Here is a 17104-nt window from a genome sequence, read left to right on the forward strand (position 1 = left end):
TCCTCCCACATTCCAAAAACATGCATTTTAGGTGAATTGGCCGGTCCAAATTGTCCCTCGGTGTGAATGAGCGAATGAGTTGTCTGTCCCTGTGTGCCCTGCGATTGGCTGGCAACCAGTTGAGGGTGTCCCCTGCCAACTGCCTAGAGTTGGCTGGGATGAGCTCCGCCCCCAACCCCCCCTTCCTGCGACCCTAATGAGGATAAGTGGTACGGCTAATGAGATGAGATGAGACATTTATGAAATGTTTACATTGTAATTATTTACTTTGTCATCTGTTTCTCGCAATTTATTTTTTCTTTAGGGAATGACATTTTTTTTTACCAGTAGGAGGCGCCAAATTATACACACTTTATCTTTAAAGCACTTCCTCGTTCTTATATAGTGATGTGCACTTTGTGCAGCCTATCATTGCTGACTTTAAGTGAGAGGGACGGACTGATAACCACTAGGTGGTGCCAGAGCTCCTTCCCTTCTACCTTAAAGGGAAAAAAAGCCTTTTTGAATGTTCAAAAAAATTTTAAGTAATCACACCATTAACTAAAATCCTCTTCGTCAAAGAATTGAACCACAAACTTTTTTGCAGAATACCTAAGTTATTCCAGTTCACATCCCAGGCCAAATATTTTACCAACTTGTTTATTTCCAGGGACAGTTGGGAAGTTCTTGGATGCTGCAAGACCCCATACTGAAAAAAATATTTAGATTCTTTCTGACCCAAAACAATAGATAATGACGCACACAGTAAAACTTTAGATATGCATATTCTCATGGAACCTACAAAAGGAGTTATACAAATATGACATTAAAATCTCAGTTGTGGTTTCTAACTGGTGTTGAACGTGCTTAGAACAATTTTGTGTTATGCTAAGTTTATTTGCAATTCATAATCCTTTGGGCGCGTCCTCTCGTGGCATATCCGGTGTCCGTCGGCTCAACTTCACAGCGATTTCTTACAAGGGACAAGAGTGCAGCGAAGAGGTTTGCAGGTTGTACATACGTTTGAGTCAGAAGAGCAGGGGGTCTGTAAAGTCGATGAAGTGAGACCATGAATAGAAAAAGGTTCTTTCTGGATTGCGTGGTGGTCAAAGATTATATGCTTAAAGGAGAAAGATTTACTACGTGGTCAGAGGTAAGTCAATATTTTAATGCAAAATTATTTTTTCAGGTTACCGGTATTTTAAGTTTTTGGTTTTGTATGTTTCACTGCACTGTAAATTCAACTTGCATTCTTTCTATTACAACGTTCTAAATTAGAAATTTATTCCTATTTGCCAATGCCCGACAATGATGTAATGATGTTGTTTTTAAATCCTGGATGACAAACTATACATTATAATACACAGAATAATTAGGTAATATAAGGAGACTGGGTAGTCTTTTCAAATGAACCAATCAGGTGCTTGCAGTGCTTAAAACAAGGACGAACAGGCCCAGAGAGAGTTTATTTCCCAGGGCCATTACCACCCTAAACAAGCGTGCAAAACTCATCTCATCTCATTAGCTACACCTCTTATCCTCAGTAGGGTCGCGGGGGTGCTGGAGCCCATCCCAGCAATCATCGGGCAGTGGGCAGAGACACCCTGAACCGGTTGCCAGCCAATCGCGGGGCACACAGGGACAGACGACTCACTCGTTCATTCACACCTAGGAACAATTTGGACCGGCCAATTCACCTGAAATGCATGTTTTTGGAATGTGGGAGGAAACCGGAGGGCCCGGAGGAAACCCACGCAAGCACGGGGAGAACATACAAACTCCGCACAGGAAGTCTGGAGCTGGATTTGAACCCACGCAGGAGGTTCCCAAGACATGACTGTGCCGCACATGCCACTGCACCGCCTTGCTCATGGCGCGCAAAACTGTGAAATGATATATCTTCCGTTTTATCTTTGATTTTTTTTTTGTTGATAATAAATGTTCTTTAACTACCTTTCTGTTACGATGCACTGTTCTTTCATTGCATTGTTAATATAACTTAGGCAAGTCCCTAAACACTACTTGGTAAATATTTTCACTTATTTATCCTGACAGTCTTTTACATTATTTTTCTCTTTAAAGTCTTTATTACATGTTTACACTGGATTGCCATGTGTAATCTTGTTGCATACATTTTTTTACAAAGTTGATATCAATGGCAATAAAGACTGTTCAGTTCTGAAGTGTCGTGGTTCTCAACTGGTCTGACTTTAGGACCCACGATACCATTCTAAATACAAGCTGCGACACATGCAAGAAAATTATCGTACAATTTAAAGCAGAGATCTAAAACATACATGAGGGCAAAAACCTCAACATGAGGAAAATGAAGAAACCTTGAGAAGGGACCTCACATGAGGTAGTCCCCCTTGCAGGATGACCAGGCTTGCAATGGCTGTTGCAATAACAAATAATACACAGATATTGTCAACATAAAATATAGGTTATTCATATGCGGAAGTGTGTTTTAAGACTACATTTATAAGCCTACATCGCATACAAGCGCCCCCCTAAACTACTCTAAAATAGCCACGGACTAAATTGTACTTAAAATGATATTAAAGTATTTGCCAAAACATCGATAATCATTTAACTGTATAGGTAATAGAGATTAAAACTCTTATAAAAATTTGAAAATATAACATTTATGATATTAAAGTATTTGCCAAAACATCGATAATCATTTAACTGTATAGGTAATAGAGATTAAAACTCTTATAAAAATTTGAAAATATAACATTTTAAAACCATCTTCTGTACCATCCAGCAGCGCTTCAATGGCAGACACTCGTACACCATTTTTGTATTTGGACATTGTTCCCTTCTTGGACTCAATCAGTTTTGATTCCCCTTATCACTTATATTCTTGGGACCTATTTTATCAACAGAAAAGTTCGATAAAATGCACTAAATTCCAAAAAAAGGAGATGTGGTCCCTCTCAAATATACCGATATACTTAACAGGTAGAAAAGATCGAGCAGGGCATTAACGGCATCTACTGCCAAGCAGTCTAAATAACCTCTTTTTTTTTCTTTTTAGCATTAGTGGGTCTCAAATGCCCATGCCCCGCTTAAAAAGGTCCGCAACCCACTTTTGGGTCCCAACCCCCCCAGCAAAGAAACACTGCTATAGTGTGCTTTACTATCATGAAATTATTTTTCTGTCCAAAACATGTCACATGAAGGACTCCACCAAGACTGTCCCGGTCACCATGAAGATGGACACGAGAGGTTTTTACCTCTACTGGACAAATCAAAGCAAGGTAATAAAAAAGATTTATGAATAGGTGCTAGCTGTGCTGTGTGCTGGCTTTACTGGCACACATTAAACACGAAACATGTGAAAGTGGCGCCGGTTTCAAGAAAACTATAAGAAAGTAGAAAACCGCATCGCCTCCTGCTGCACAATCTGCTTGTGGAGGTTATTGATCGGCACTGAGTCGGGCTGCCATCCACATCACTTTGTGAAGCTCTTGCCGGAGAGGACGATTTGTCTTTGGGACACTCCCCTTCCCCTTCCTCTTCTCTCTCTCACTTTCAAAATGAGGCAACTTTTGTTTTACACCACATCATAAATCAAGCCAAGCCGACATCAAACGAGCGCAGCCATCCGAGCACCCATTTGTGTGAAAGAGCAAAACAGTCAAAACAAAGGGTGGGGAAAGTTAGACACTCTTTGGTGCTTGAGCTCTTGCTCCAAGTTTTTTTGTCCCGACTTTTAATGACTGATAAATCATTTTCTCAATAATGATTGACAGGTTGTTTTAGAAAAGTCCAACCAGTTTTTGTTTTTCATATCAATTACAATAACACAAAGGAAATGAAATTTCCCAGTGTAAAAAGTGCTCATGATCAATTTAGCACCATGATGTCTTAATGGGACACTGTAATATTATTTACTTCTAATATTTTTCGCCCAGGAAAAACAAGTCCTAGCTGGATAGATAATGCTAGCTTAACATGTGGCACTGGGTAGCAATGGAGTTTGCTAGGTGTCTAGCTACCTAGATAGACAGATGTTTTTAACGATTATCAATGAAATCTGTCTTGACTGGTGGTTTGCTCACGCATCAGTGGTTAGGTGTCCATACTTACATGCAGAAGACCAACGTTTAAATCCCTGTCGGGTCGAACATCAATATGTGGTACTGAGGCATTAAATACCTGCCTACTCGCTGGAGAGTAAACCCATACCCCAAAACGGTCTGGAGAGGGATGGGCACTGGGGCGGCAGTGGCTCAGGAGGTAGAGCGCTCGTCTTGGGATCAAGGGATCCCAGTTTGAATCCCAGCTCGTCCGTGTTACATGTCGAAGTGTCCTTGGGTAAGACACTGAACCCCTAATACCCCCAATAAGTAGGTTAGCGCCTTACATGGCTGCAAGGCCGCTATCGGGATATGTGGAGCACATTGTAAAGCGCTTTGGGAAGTCATTGACTTGAGAAGCGCTATGTAAATGCAGATCATTTCATTTCATTTCATTTACTAGGCTGTAGTTGTCCAGGACACTCCACAGGAGACAGTGCCGCAACCATGGAATCAGTGATCAGTGAACTTCAAGGGATACTGCGTGATATTTGACCACTAAATGTCATTATATTGAGCAATGCAACCCACAACAAGTGCTGAGCAGCAAAAGGAAGATAAAATACCACGGAGACTCAAACTGATCAAACCGCAACATTTTTAATGTACTGTTGATCATTATTCAAATCAGTATTGTTATTTTTTTCTAAATGAATTACGTCTTTTAATCTACTTACAGGCGCAAAATAACACAACTAAAAAAATGATATAAATGATTCAACGTAAACTTGAAGTATAAAATTGAGTTTAGTTTTTAGCTTTTAAAGTTTATTCTGTTATTAACCTTGGACACCTGCAAAGGAGATTGCAGTTTGTTATTTTGACTATCACACCTCACTTGTTCCTTGTTTTGACTATTATGCACTGTTTACATTGTTGTCACCACCAGACAGTCATGTTGCTGTTCTTTGAAAAAAGGACTCAGGGTAGTGCTTCTAGAATAGGTTGGAATTTCTTATTAGGTCCTTTGCTTTTTTCCTTTAAGTTCAAAATCCTCCGATGTCTCCTTATTTAGAGTGTTTACTAAACTATAAACCAATTAAGAATGTTGAACATTTAAAGAAACTTACTGTACAAAAAGCATAAAATATATTCAACAACTGTGAAAATAATATTTATATGGTCACTGTCATGTGAAAGATTAGATCTACAATTTTGTACTAATTTGCTTTCATGGAGGGCGCCACGGCGGCTGAGTGGTTAGCGCGTCCGCGGTACAGTTCTGAAGTCATGAGACGAACCTTCCTGTGTGGAGTTTACATGCTCTCCCCTTGTTGCGTGGTTTACCTCCAGGCACTCCGGTTTCCTCCCACATTCCAAAAACATGCGTCTCAGGTTAATTGGCTCATCCAAATTGTCCTTATGTGTGAATGAGTGATTGAGTTGTCTGTCCCTGTGTGCCCTGCAACTGGCTGGCAACCATTTCAGGGTGTCCCCTGCTCACTGCCCCAAAATAACGGCGATGGGCTCCAGCACCCCTGCGACCCTACTGATGATAAGCGGTGTAGATAATGGATGGATGCATTAATGGAATGGTTATATTGTAAACATTGAATTTTTCTTTCACAAGAGCAACCGCCATTACAAATATTCAGCTATTGTCCGCAAATCAATGTCTTTGCCCTCCAACTCGCTCCACTTTTGGCTTTGCTCCAACTTCTCGACTCAAAATGACTGTGTGCGTCTTGTTTCTAGGAGACAACATTATTGGATGTCGCTACCATCAGAGACACGAGAACAGGAAAATATGCAAAAATCCCAAAAGTAAGTATTATGAACTATAAGAAAAATCTACTCAAAAATGTAGCCATGCTAATCAATCTCTCGAGCCCCATTAAGATGATAAATATATTTGCATTGCAAATCTGGCAGCGGCTGCCTGAACCGGGTCAGTGGAAACAGGTGCACAGACCTCAACATAAACACACAGCTTATGCTGAGTCATCGTATCGAACTGGCAGAGCGAGTCAGCATCCTTTTTGTTTGAGAAAAGGAAAACGTCGTTGGGGCTTTTGAGCTAGTTTCTTTTCATCCCGGCTGTAGCGGATAGCAGCCATCTTTGTCTTCATACAGGGTTCACACAGAGGTGAAGACGAAATTGGCGGGGTTAGCAAATGAGCACGCATGTAACCTCTCAACCATAGAAGCTGACCTACTAAAACTGCTTTGAAATAGCCATATAATAAAATCGCGAGAAGAAAATATGTACACCAACCTGAAAGCAGTGAAACATATTTCATATTTATTTGCTTTTGCAATCTTGAGAAGAATGTAAAAGAACACTATGCCATGAGACTCCATATCCATTTCGTCTGTGGTCTTCAAACCACTTGAAGGTATTCTTCTATTTCAAGCTACTGTCCAAGACAATGTGTTTTTGTAAAGAAATGGTGTATTGCAAAAATCGTCGTGTTCATCAGAACTTTTTCAAAATCAAAGCATTTTTTGTCCAGACTGAATCCTGCCGGTGGTTTTATAAAACTTGAGGCGAGAACCTTCCAACACTAAATCAAAATCGTAGTTTGCCCGCCCTGGACTAGACTTATAAATACATTGAGACGTCTAGTTAACAAAATTAAATGACTAGATTCAAAGATATGTATGATCACAAAGTGTATTAATGACCAATTTAAGATTAAGCTGATGAAATTTATATATATATATATATATATATATATATATATATATATATATATATATATATATATATATATATATATATATATATATATATATATATATGTTGATAGATTTATAAATGTACTAGAAAAGTCACACAATTATGCAATGAAATATTTCAACATTGCAACAACATGTATTTATTGTGAGTTTGCGTGTGTGGCTTCCATGTTTGCATCTCCGGAGCGAGCAAATTTGCATGTCTGGAATCATTGAACAAGCAGGTGTTCAATCACTGCTTATATTTATGTGACACTGGTTAACCTCGAAATATTTCCCTTGTGTATTGGACATGTTTCATTCGATGTGATATTGTCACCAATAAAATATTTAAGTGAACACCAAAGAATTCAGGTAAGATGTGGAGACTGTGATGTTTAAATTAAAGACACACACAGACACACGAAAATATTGTTGATAATGACGATGATAACGATTCAGATGATGATAAAGTCTTTGGGACATAAAGGGTGACAGATATCGTTTGTAAAAGAGACAGGTACATTGCATTAGGAAATTTCCCCTATAATTCCGGGGACAAACCTATTTCACTATTAGTCCTAAATAATACAAATAAAATTGCCCGTAAAAGGCAAATAATTCAATGCAATTGACGTTTTTTTTAATTGTAATTTTACGACAATTGAACCTGCCTTTCATTTGTTACAATACTTTGACTAATTTTTCTCTTTTAAATATGTAATTTTAATTTAAAAATCCACTTAAAATACAAATTAAAGTAAAATAGTAAGGTTACCAAGGTTAGCGCGTTCTGAGGTCATGGGATCAAATCCAGCTAACAGCCTTCCTGTGCATGTGCATGTTCTCCACGTGCCCGAAGATTTTAGGCCCTACACTACTAAATGATACAAACTTTAGCAGTATAAAAAAGAAATATAAATATCTAAGATTTACAGAAAACAACAATGTATATGTAAAGACTATAATACCATCCATTGCACAATATTTTGAAAACAAAGTATAAAAGGGGAAAAAGTATAAACAATACAATAAGAAAAAAAAAACGTTTTTTTTAACACACACCAACTGATGCAACCTGGACACATCATCAGTGTTGTTACCTGGGGTCACAGAGTGTTTTGGGTCTTTCAAAGATCATACATTCTCACCCAGGCAACTCAGATAGGGTTGATTAGACCCCAACTTGTGCCCAGAGAGTGTTACCTCACCCATGGTTCACTTTTACTTAACCATAGCCCCCTGGTGGCAACCCCAGCTGCCTCTGTGACCTCTTTAATAGCACTTTGTTTACTGCCCCCTGTGATGCCAGGATGTTGTAAGAGAAACTGGCCAGTGAATCCTCTGCATCCCACAAGGTTCTTTCCACCCGTTGCACTGGCGGCACTCCTCTACTAGCTCAGTATTTGTTGTTCTCCAGGACAACGATCTTCTCTGAGGCCTCAGAGATAAGCAGCACGTCACTTTTTGATTATATAAAAGCTGAGGTCAATCATGGACAATCCATCGCATCCGCTTCACAGCATTATCTCCGGACAGAAGAGCAGTTTCAGTGACAGACTGCTGTCACTGTCTTGTACTACGGACAGACTGAAGAGATCTTTTCTTCCTCATGCCATGAGGCTCTTTAACTCCACCCGGCAGAGTAAAGGCCCACATTAAACCACACCACCTACATTGGATATTACTGAATCTTACTGCATTATGTGTTCTGTGTAGCACTATTTGGTTACTCTATATAACATGCTAAAGTGGGCATTTGCACGTCACACTGGGTATTTGTATATTGTATTCTTTTGGCTTTATTATTGCACTGTTCTCAGCTCAGGGATGCTGCTGGAAATGTGAATTTCCCTTAGGGGATGAATAAAGTATCTATCTATCTATCTATCTATCTATAAACCTCCTAGTAATAAACCTAATTAGAACAAAAGTCAAGAGTCAAATAAAATAAAATCGGCAATGTAAAGAAGATACAAATACATCAAAGAACCACTAGGACAATTAAAACTTTTAATTGCACAATATTTTGAAAAAAAAGTCAGCAGCGCAAATGTAGTGTAAACACAATTGGGTTCAATATGAAAAATGTATGTACGATTAATTTTTCAATCCATTAACAAGATTATGATACTGCTTGTTAAAATGGGAAGACAGTATCAGTCCAAGAACAATACTATCAATCCAATCCAAGTACTTGCTCAGTATGGATAATATCGATATTTGGATCAATCCTTCCACTTTAATACTGAGTGTGAAGGTACACGACGGATTAGACAGACATTGCAACGCTCCAAGGCTTAAGTCTAATTGGATGAAAATATCTAACATTTGCATATTGACCCTTTCCGTGTTTGTAAAACAGGGTGTCGTAGCCAAGCTGCACGTGTATTGTTGAGGCAAAATGGCCAAAAACATGTGAGTTCAAACAGTACCAGCCAATTGACAGAAAAAGATCATGGATCGTAAATAGTCACATCTTAAATAAGCAAGTCTTTGCAAACAGCAAGATGGCGACCTAATTTTAGTGATCACAGGCAACAACAAATTTTTGATTGGCCCTGAAATTGAACCCTGGACATCCACACCGTGGGGCTGTGCGCTAATCCCCTAGCTGCCGTGCTTTCTACGCAGTATAATAATGTATTATTATTAAGTATATATTATATACATTTTACATTCTTATTAATGTTTGTATTATTATTATAATATTAATATTAAACAAGCTCAATTAGCTAGCACTAGTAGCAGCACACTTACAGTCTATATACATTATACATTGGTAGCAAACACTTCCCCGACACTTATCATTCTTACACTTATTAACTTATTCGACATTCAAGTATATCAATCTAAACAAGATCACTATGATAACTTACCAGATATGAAAGGGATATCGCAAACGCGGACATGGCTAATGACGTTCTCGGTCCAGTCAGTTGTTTTAATCGTTTGCAGCCCAAAAAAAGAAAAGCTTGTTTCCTGTGGGAATTGCCAAAAAATCAACTTGTGATGTGTTCATCCGCACACACAACTGCTGGGTACGTTGTTTTTTGTAAATTGTGACTCAACACACAAATCTTCTCTTGCTCCATTCAAACTTGTACTACTACTCCTATTGTTTTGGGTCAACAATGTGCACGCATCCCGTGCTGATCCATTAATCATGTATGCTCGAAAGGGGTCTGTATGTACAAGTCGTGCAGTCATTTGAAACAAATCACCTTTTGAATTGTTCCTCTTCAGCATCCAAAGGTCCGCAACGTGTTCAACCTGGACTTTCCAGACAGCAACTACTTGGCCAAAACGCTGACTGTTGTTTCCGGCCTTGACATGGTCAACTTGAATTTTCATAACTTTTTTGCCTCCAAGGATAAAGTGGCACAGGTAATGAAGCATGGTCTACTTTATTGGCTTCCTTTGCATGTTTACAAGTTTGCCTTCTTGCCACTGATCCATTGCAGTTACAACAATGGAGCTTCACTACCTCCTTCTCTGTGGGCTTTATTAGACTTTATGAATACAATATCCGCCTTTTATCAACAGTAATGAAATCTCAATTGCAATTTGTTCAAACGACATTTCAGTAATCTTATTTCTTGGGGTGATGTTGTGTTACTGCTCTCTTGTGGTAAGTTTTTGTAACTTCACGTGCTTTGTTTATTGCTTGGTGAATTGATGACGTCGTAATTTTTCATTTAGAACTGGGCCAATGACATTCTTGCGATTGCTTACAATGCTGCACGAAACAATGCCTGCAGGCAAGTGTACTTGGATAAAATGTGAGTGCAAAATCCCGTGTAAGTTTTCCAGATAAGTGAACCTTACAATATTAAACTGTTATCATGTTTTTTACTAGCTATGTTCAGATTTGTCTCCAGACCAACAAAGATGGCAAAATCCCAGTTAAAAAGTAAGCTGACCACTGACTAGTATTATCATGTTTATCATATATGACAATGTCTCTATATTATTTTAATTTCTTAGTATTTATAAGATTTTCCCTGCTGATAAGAAAAGAGTGGAGAGTGCCCTGGCATCAGCTCACCTCCCCAAAGGAAAAGTGAACAGTTTTTAGCTTGCTAAAATTTCAAACATTTTGTATCACTTGTACTCACACAATGCATGTTTTTTTCCAGTTTGACAGTATGAAGCCAGACATTTTCACTGAATCAGCATTCAAGGCCTTCTTGGCGTATCTCTGCCCCCGCCCGGAAATATATGAAATCTTCTCTTCTTAGTGAGTTTCCAAAAATACTCCCCAATTTTTTGGGGGTCTACATGGCAAGAATCGCAGCACAGCAGCGCAGTGGTTAGCGCATGTGCGGCACAGTTCTGAGGTCATGAGATCGAACCTTCCTGTGTTGAGTTTGCATGTTCTACCCGTGCTTCCGTGGGTTTTCTCCGGGCACTCCAGTTGCCTCCCACATTCTAAAAACATGCATGTCAGGTTAATTGGCTGGTCCAAATTGTCCGGAGGTGTGAGTGAGCAAGTGAGTTGTCTGTCTCTATGTACCCAGCGACTGGCTGGCAACCGGTGCAGATAATGGATGGATGGCAAGAATCATGTTGTGCAACATCCTCACAGTTGCTGCCCCTTTTTTCCCTCCAGTTCCAACAAACCCACCATGACAAAGGAGAACTTTACCAAGTTCCTCCACGAGAAGCAGAGGGACTCCCGGCTCAACGAGGAGCTGTTTCCACCACTACGACAGGATCAGATCAAAGCTTTGATGCTTAAATATGAGCCCTGCACCACAAACTGTAATAGAGGTAAGGGATGATTACACTGTCCAGAATATTATAGAACAGGGTTTGGGAACCTATGGCTCGCGAGCCATATATGGCTCGTTCTATGAGTACCTGTGGCTCACAGACAAATTTGACTGCATGCAAATTTTCTCCATCTCGTTCAAAACTTAAGCCATTAATCCTGTTCAGATACACGCAAAACAAAACAAATCTGGATTATGAAGCAGTACTCCGCAGAATATATAGGGCACGTTTTTCACTACAATTTACAGTCAAGGTGTCACACCAAAAAAAAGAAAAAGAAAAACTCGTTTTGGCTGTACAACGCTAAAGAATCCTTTATATAAAAGCTCACTATATAATCTGTGTTCAGTGTTCAGATACCTTATGATGAATCCACAGAACAAACTGTAAATACGCCAAAACACCGGAAGAGAACTTAGTTATTTGATTGGGTGAGGGATGGGTGGAGCTATGCAAAAAGTGCAAGCACTCCCTTCCATCTCTCGCCCTACGCCGTCTGCGCCGAAGGCAAGCACATCAGGCTCCCTGTTTGCAGAATGTTGTGACGTTACAAAATAACTGCTTGCATCTGGTTTTGAAACCAATATGTATGAAAAAAAGGGTCAAAATGAGTTAATCCGATTCTGAGTAACTGCTTCAAATTACTCAAGATCGTTTGTTGATTTTGGGACACGGGCTCTGCCATTATTCTCTTTTCATAATATTTATCAAATCATCAAAAATTATTGTGCTGAAGACTAAGCTTTTGTCTGGGGTGCCGGTTTAGCAATTTAGTGAATTTGTCTCATAATATATGGTGTGGCTCTTTCCCAAAATAAAATTAAAATATTTTGTTTTTATGGCCCTTTGAGTCAAAAAGGTTCCCGACCCCTGTCATAGAATATACTGACTTTTAACTGGTGCTGCAGGTCTTATAACGCCAGAAACCTTCTTGTCCTTCCTGATGGGTCCTGAGACATCAGTGGTTATGCAGGACACACTAGCCAAGTGTCAGGACATGACCCAGCCTCTTCCTCATTACTTCATTAAGTCCTCCCACAACACATACCTAACAGGTCTTGTTCTGAAAATAAAGAAAACACAAACACACTGGAACAGCAAAATTACTATTTTCTGCAGCTGGTCAGTTTTCCGGTGTATCGTCCCCGGAGATGTACCGCCAATGTCTTTTATCTGGTTGCCGTTGTCTGGAACTTGACTGCTGGAAAGGGAAACCGTTGGAGGAAGAGCCGGTCATCACGCATGGCTTCACCATGACCACTGAAATTATTTTCAAGGTATGTGCTCCATTTATATTGTGCCATAATATTTCTCTACAGCTGTGAATCCTGGGTAACTTATAGTTGTCACATCAAGGCCCTAGAGCATTCCCACATATGCTGCCTTCAACGCATCTTGGGGATCAATTTGCAAAACTGTGTCTCATTCTGAAGTACTCGCTAAGACCAACTGTGGGAGTATCGAAGCAACCATTACATAGCACCAGCTATGATGTATGAGGCATGTAGTAAGGATGACAGCTCACTCGCTGCTTCCCGTGGAGCTGTATGGGCAACTACATCGTGGTCTGCGCTCTGCTGGGGGGCACAAGAAGCGCTACAAAGACCAGCTGAGAACAGCGTTGAGGAAGTGTAGGATAATACATGAGGCCCTGGAGGATACTGTTACAGATCATAGCTCATGACGTCGGCAGGTCCAAGAGGGAACGCGTATGATGGAGGAGGCCAGGACATCCTAAAGACAGGAGTAGAGACTCACACTTGCAGCTCCTGACACCACTGCAGCAACCTTCACATGTCCTTTCTGCAATGGGAAATGTGGATCCAAGATAGGACTCTAGTCACCAACAAACTCACCGAAAGGATAGAAGCCCTCGATGGACAGCTGCAAGGAAGCGAGCAAGCCATTAACCAAGAAGTTGTTTCCTTTTTTTAAAAGTTGTGACCTGAGAAACTCAGGTTTCTAGGATAATGACCAGGCTCTACCAGGAGGCGGGTTAGACCAGATCTTGGTATTTTTGCAAGCAAATGAAGTCCAGTGCATCTGCATGAAGGAGAAATGGACCACTGTGGCACTAGTTTCAACATAATTTTATCCCCAGTACACAAGGCACAAAACAAAAGCACAAGGAATAGTACAAATTACGGAGACTCAAAGTAACCAAAGCCCACTATCTTACTTATCATTTTTCGCCCAGTCCTTTTGAGGTTTTTGGGTTTCCCTCACAGCAAGATGGTGGACAATTATGTCAGCTCTCTTTCGGCGAAGCTCCCGTTATGTAAATAAATGCTAATTTCCCCAACTATGAGTATTTTAAAATATGTATGTCTGTGTAACAGTTCATGTATTTTTCCACATTATCTAAATCACTGTTATTGTTTATTTATGAATGTTTTTTTACATAAGATGGCAGTAAATAATACACACTGTCCGTTTAACTTATACATGCACCTCTCCTTTTGAAAAAAAAAGCATCAACAGGGAAACCTCCATCATTATAAATAGTCCAGGCAATTAAACTTAATTTACTCAATGACTTGACTATCTGCTAGCTTGCCTATACTCTCCCCAATTCTATTGTTTGAGGGTGAGGTGTGCACCAAATAAGAATCCTTGGTCTCATTATTGCCCTCTGCCATGAGGCAAGAGAAATGCATGACCCACTTATCATCTGGAAACGCTCAGCCAATAATACTAATTATATTAATAATTTTCATAATCTAATATGAGAATTAGCGATGTAAAAAAAAGACAGTGAAATGAAAGACAATTTCTACAATTACATTTAACCATCTCATATATTTTTATTTCCATTATGAAATGTGAGGAATAGCCTCTCTTGTCTCCCCTGACTGCATGTCAAAGCAACACGTTGAAGGTCTTATGTTAATTTTCTAAAACAGTAAATGACAAAAGTAAGAAAACAGCAACTCACAGGATGTTAACCCCCATGATGCTCCTGGAATCAACACTTCCATTTAAGGGCCGCAAAATGGTTTGTTAAATTTGGACCGAGGCTGTTTAATACTTGCTTAACTGAATAATCCTCACAAGTTCTCATTTTATTTGTTTGTCCTAACATGATAACATAAAAAGCCAATCAATGCAAATGGTTCTTTTCAACAGGATGTGATTGAGGCCATTGCCGAGAGCGCCTTCAAGACTTCGCAGTATCCAGTTATCCTTTCCTTCGAGAACCACGTCGATTCGTGAGTGTTCTGTGGTCACCTTACACCACACATTTTCATTCTGGGAAGTTGTTATATTAATTTTAGTGCTTGGTTTTAGAGTGAAGCAGCAGGAGAAGATGGCCAACTACTGCAAAACCATATTTGGTGATGCTCTGTTGACAGAGCCTCTGGACAAATACCCTGTAAGTGCTTCCGTGCTACATCGCAGCAGTTTTCTGTCAGTCAAATATGTTTAATGACATTCCATTAGTTGAATATCAGATGTACCCTGCCATTTGCTTTCTGCACCTTGAGTGGGGACTCCCTCCTTCACTCAATGTTTACCACCGCTATCAAAAATTACAAAAACCCAAGTACTTAAATGGACATTGTGTCTCATTTTGCGCTCCCTATTAAAAAATACCGTAATTCATTAAAATATATATATATATATAATTATAAAGATTGTATTTTTCGGGGGGAGCTCAGTGTTTCTGATCCGAGATCATACATATATAGCATATTTGCTCCTGTCTTGTGCGTGTACGTGTGTGTGCAAGAAACATTATACAAACTCTCATAAAAACATGATTTTTTTTTTTTAATACTCATAGGTTGAGATATATTTTCTCAATTTACATTACACGAGGCCTAACCTTGAGGAAGGCATGCTTTTCTGCCATTTTGCTACTACGAATACCAATTAAAACCCCAAACTATGTGAAGGGTTTGCAAAAAAATGAGAAACAAAATAGAGCATTTTGGTCACTTTGAATCTCCATAGTTTGTATTCTATCTAGTGTGCACGACACAATCTAGTGACATTTATTGGTCAAATATTTCAGTCGTAAACAGAAACAGTTTAGCATCATTGCAGTATGGACATAATCTTTTGCAAATTCATCTCAAATTTCATAGCAGTTCAGTACAAGAAAATATGACTGGTCAAAAGCATTTACAAACAGTGGTGCGGATTGTGTATAGGTGTTTTTGGTAGATTTGATGAAGACACAGAAAAATTCTGTCAAAAAATTGAGCAAATTATCATGATTATCTTGTAAATGTTTTTAGCACCCATGACAGCCAATGATTAGGGATGCAATAAAAGCATAGTCGAAGTGGTTCTGAGATCATGGGATCAAATCCCGCTACCAGGCTTCCTATGAAGAGTTTGAATGTTCTCCCTGTGCTTGCGTGTGTTTCTTCCAGGCCCTCCAGTTTTCCCTCACATTCCAAAAACATGCATGTCAGGTTAATTGGCCCGTTCAAATTGCCGCTGGGTGTAATTTGAGAGAGTGTGTTGTCTGTCCCTGTGTGCCCTGTGACTTGCTGGCAACCAGTTCATGTTGTCCCCTGCTCACTGCCGAAGATAGCTGGGATGGGCTCCAGCAACCCCGTGACCCTACTGAGGATAAGTTGTGTAGACAATGGATGGATGGATAAAGCATAGTTACTTGCTAACCACAACATAAACTAGATGAATCTTGCTGTGTACCTGGTGTCTTATCTAATACGTTTTTGCTTGTGTCTGGCATGAGTGCACGTTTACTGCCCAGAATGAGGGCGCTTCGATATACCAAGGGTCACCTGCCTTCCATCCTTCGATGAAACATCCGAAATTATACCAGTGCAAAGTCAGCGATACACAGCTCTCCACCTTTTTGAGGGGAGCTACTTTGATTCACCAAAAGATTGCTGCATTCCATCACAATTGGCCATTAAATTCCAACTATAATGAGGCAAAGCCTATACAATGATCCTCGTCTCAATAAATTAATAAATTAATAAATAAAATAAAACATGGATAAGTCATGGATATCAAATTCATCTTGTATCATGTTTTTCTCTGTATCAAATATCAAGCTGAAGCCAGGACAGCAGATCCCGAGCCCATCCGAACTCAGGGGCAAAATACTGATCAAAAACAAGAAAGGTAGTCAAAACAATGCAAACCAGACCACCAAGAAGAGCAGCATAGCTGCGGGCGAGCAAACAACAACCGACGGACAACATGGTGATACGCTTCCTGGAGATCGCTCCTGCCACATCCACCTGGAAAACCAGGGTGAAAATGCATTATTTGGCAACATCATTGCAGTTCATTTTCACTAATTGGCAAACTTGGATACGTCCTTCCATGTTCATTGTGTTGCTAGATGGGGACATGGTCTTGGAGGACGCCGAGGACCAGGAGGACACAGAGGAACAGGATGAAGAAAAAATGAAGACCTGTGATGAGGTACAAAAAGTAGCAACTCTTAATGCAGTGTTGTATGAGTGAGTAATGATACTGTATCGTTTTCGATGCTGAGGTATTCTAAGGTATTGGTCATCGCAATGTTTGCCAACGTCAATTTTGTCTGCCCTTTATTGGCTGTTTTTAAAATCATAGACTAGAATTCTGCAATTTGACTAATATTATTTTGTTATAAATAT

At 39.7% G+C, this 17104-nt stretch overlaps 1 protein-coding gene across 1 annotated transcript in view; it reads left to right on the forward strand.

Annotated features, from left to right (window-relative positions):
- Window positions 1-996: 996 nt before the first annotated feature.
- The window catches only part of plcb2 (phospholipase C, beta 2), a 46624-nt gene continuing 30516 nt past the window's right edge, over window positions 997-17104 (forward strand). Inside the window, exons 1-15 of the mRNA XM_088353917.1 lie at window positions 997-1132; window positions 3165-3242; window positions 5760-5828; window positions 9969-10109; window positions 10425-10504; window positions 10582-10635; window positions 10710-10785; window positions 10862-10962; window positions 11335-11495; window positions 12407-12553; window positions 12618-12775; window positions 14625-14707; window positions 14787-14871; window positions 16532-16733; window positions 16825-16907. Of these exons, the coding sequence (XP_088210043.1) occupies window positions 1049-1132; window positions 3165-3242; window positions 5760-5828; window positions 9969-10109; window positions 10425-10504; window positions 10582-10635; window positions 10710-10785; window positions 10862-10962; window positions 11335-11495; window positions 12407-12553; window positions 12618-12775; window positions 14625-14707; window positions 14787-14871; window positions 16532-16733; window positions 16825-16907 (1602 nt within the window). The 5' untranslated portion in view covers window positions 997-1048. The remainder of the gene's footprint in view (window positions 1133-3164; window positions 3243-5759; window positions 5829-9968; window positions 10110-10424; window positions 10505-10581; window positions 10636-10709; window positions 10786-10861; window positions 10963-11334; window positions 11496-12406; window positions 12554-12617; window positions 12776-14624; window positions 14708-14786; window positions 14872-16531; window positions 16734-16824; window positions 16908-17104) is intronic.

Source organism: Urocampus carinirostris, chromosome 15, assembly GCF_059441175.1.
Source record: "Urocampus carinirostris isolate Australia breed hairy pipefish chromosome 15, RoL_Ucar_1.0, whole genome shotgun sequence".
In the NCBI taxonomy this organism is placed as follows: Eukaryota; Metazoa; Chordata; class Actinopteri; order Syngnathiformes; family Syngnathidae; genus Urocampus; species Urocampus carinirostris.